General features: G+C 56.7%; 1 protein-coding gene across 1 annotated transcript in view; it reads left to right on the top strand.

Moving 5' to 3' along the window:
* UNKL (unkempt family zinc finger-like) overlaps positions 1-2508 on the top strand; it is a 68162-nt gene that overhangs the window by 13050 nt on the left and 52604 nt on the right. Inside the window, exon 2 of the mRNA XM_011967027.1 lies at positions 1828-2004. Within this exon, the coding sequence (XP_011822417.1) occupies positions 1828-2004 (177 nt within the window). The remainder of the gene's footprint in view (positions 1-1827; positions 2005-2508) is intronic.

Here is a 2508-nt window from a genome sequence, read left to right as displayed (position 1 = left end):
ACAGGCATGAACCACTGTACCCAGCTGGCTGGCTGGCTGCCTTCCTTCCTTCCTTTCTCCCTCCCCACCTCTCTCTCCCTCCCTTCCTTCCTCTCTTTTTTTTTTTTTTTTTTTGTGAGACAGGGTCTTGCTCTGTTGCCCACGCTGAAGTGCGGTGGCACAATCACGACTCACTGCAGCCTCGGCCTTTTGGGCTTAAGCGATCCTCCCTCCTCAGCCTCCCAAGTCGCTGAGACCACAGGTGTCCACTGCCACGCTGGGCTAATTTTTAAATTTTTTGTAGAGATAGGGACTCACTATGTTGCCCAGGCTAGTCTTGAACCCCTAGCCTCAAGCAATTCTCCTATCTCTGTCTCCCAAAGTGCTGAGGTTACAGATGTCAGCCAGTGTGCCAGCCCTTCCAAGGCTGAAAAATACCCCATTGTGTGGATGGAGGCCCACGTTTGCCCCGTTGTGTGGACAGAAGCCCACACTTTCCTTACTGGCTCCATTGGCGCCCACTTCAGTGGTTTCCCCCCTTGGCTCTTGCGATTGACGCTGCTGTGAACATGGGTGTGCAGGTGTCTCCTGAAGACCTTGCCTTTGGGTTTTTTGGATGTGTACTTAGGAGCAGGATCGCTGGGTACCAGGGTAGCGTTCGAATGTGACTTCTGCTTGGCTGGCTCCTGGGGACCTTGAGAGCCAGCCAGGCACCCCTTCTTCTGCCTCTGTTCCCCTCAGCTTTCAGTGTCTGGCACATCACAGGTGCCCGTGGAGCCTGGGTTGGGCTCTCTGAACTCTGTGTCTCTATTTCTTGACCTTAGAGGATGGGGCTGGACCTGGTGTTGCTGAATCGCTCTTGGTCCCCAGCCATCCCTGGCCGGAGCTCCTAGTGTCCAGGCTGCAGCCCTGTGCACAGCGAGGTGGGCGGGGCCCTCACGGAGCTCCCCAGCCGGAGCTGGAGGTGAAGGTTTGAGTCTTCACATTTGGGGACCTGCAGTGATGGCCCCTGTCATCCTCTGCCTTGGCCCTCAGGCCACTCAGGGTGATTCTGTGACCAGTCGGGGCTCGGCACCATTGACGACTCAGGGTCCTCTGTGTGTCCCCTTGCCTCCTTCTGGAGTGACCTACCTGGAGGTGCCCAAGAATGCTGGAGCGGTTTGTGTCGTCTCCGTGTCTCCGTTGCTGCTGCCTGCCTATGACTTGGGCCTTGGCAGCTGCTTCCCCTCCCCGCTGCTCCCCGTCCTGCTCCAGGAGCCGCCTGTGACTCCCCAGGAGCGTGGCTCTGGGCCTGCAGGTGGCCCATGGGATGGTGACGCTGCCTCACCTGTGCTCCCCACCACGCCATCTGCCTCCTCTTCTGCCCATGCCCCTCGTCTCCCCCAGGGGTCTGTGCTTATCCCCTCCCCTACGTCCCTCCTGGGGTCCCTGAAAGCAGCAGGACACTGGGCAGGAAGGGCCCCTACTTTGTGCCAGTGACTGGTCAGGAAGGTGATGCAGCCTGTGTGCAGGGCGTGAACTCTCATTTCTACACAGGTTTAAAAGTTTATTTGGAACATTAGGAAGGATGAGCTTTGTGGAAATTCAGCGTTGTGTTTCCTGCTGTGTTTGGCTCACTGGGGGTTTGCGGTGGTCTGTGTTTGACTGGTTGGGGGTTTGCGGTGGTCTGTGTACCTTTGGGGACAGCTGCTGTGTTCAGTGTGTCTGTCCTGATCAGAACAGGAATCTGGGAGAAGGGAAGGGAATTCACTGCTTGCCATGTGCTGATGGGGTGTGGACCCAGGGAGCTTAGTAGGGCTGCCTCTGGGTCCATGAGAACCAGGCATTATGTGCCCCTCTGCTCCCCAGGTGTCCCTACCTGCACCGGACAACAGGGGACACGGAACGCAAATACCACCTGCGTTACTACAAGACGGGAACCTGCATCCACGAGACGGACGCGCGTGGCCACTGTGTGAAGAACGGGCTGCACTGTGCCTTCGCGCACGGCCCCCTGGACCTGCGGCCGCCCGTGTGTGACGTCAGGTGAGTGAGCATCCACGGTGGGCACTCAGCCAGCGGCTTGCCTGCCTGCTCCTGCAGGCTCTGCTGGCCCAAATCTCTCTCTTCCAGAATTTGTTTCTGAGTCTGGATGTTAGTCCTTTTTTTTTTTTTTTGAGACAGAGTCTTGCTGTGTTGCCCAGGCTGGAGTGCAGTGGTGCAATCTCAGCTCACTGCAAGCTCCGCCTCCTGGGTTCACACTATTCTGCCTCCAACTCCCGAGTAGCTGGGACTACAGGCGCCCACCACCACACCCAGCTAATTTTTTTTTTTTTTGTACGTTTAGTAGAGACCAGATTTCACCATGTTGGTCAGGATGGTCTTGATCTCTTGACCTCGTGATCTGCCTGCCTTGGCCTCCCAAAGTGCTGGGATTACAGGTGTGAGCCACCTCGCGCAGACCTTTTTTTTTTTTTTTTTTGAGGCAGAGTCTCTCTCTGTCGCCCAGGCTGGAGTTCAGTGGCACGATCTCAGCTCACTGTAACCTCT

This window comes from Mandrillus leucophaeus, unplaced genomic scaffold, assembly GCF_000951045.1.
Source record: "Mandrillus leucophaeus isolate KB7577 unplaced genomic scaffold, Mleu.le_1.0 Scaffold78, whole genome shotgun sequence".
In the NCBI taxonomy this organism is placed as follows: domain Eukaryota; kingdom Metazoa; phylum Chordata; class Mammalia; order Primates; family Cercopithecidae; genus Mandrillus; species Mandrillus leucophaeus.
This window is presented reverse-complemented; position numbering and strand designations above follow the sequence as displayed.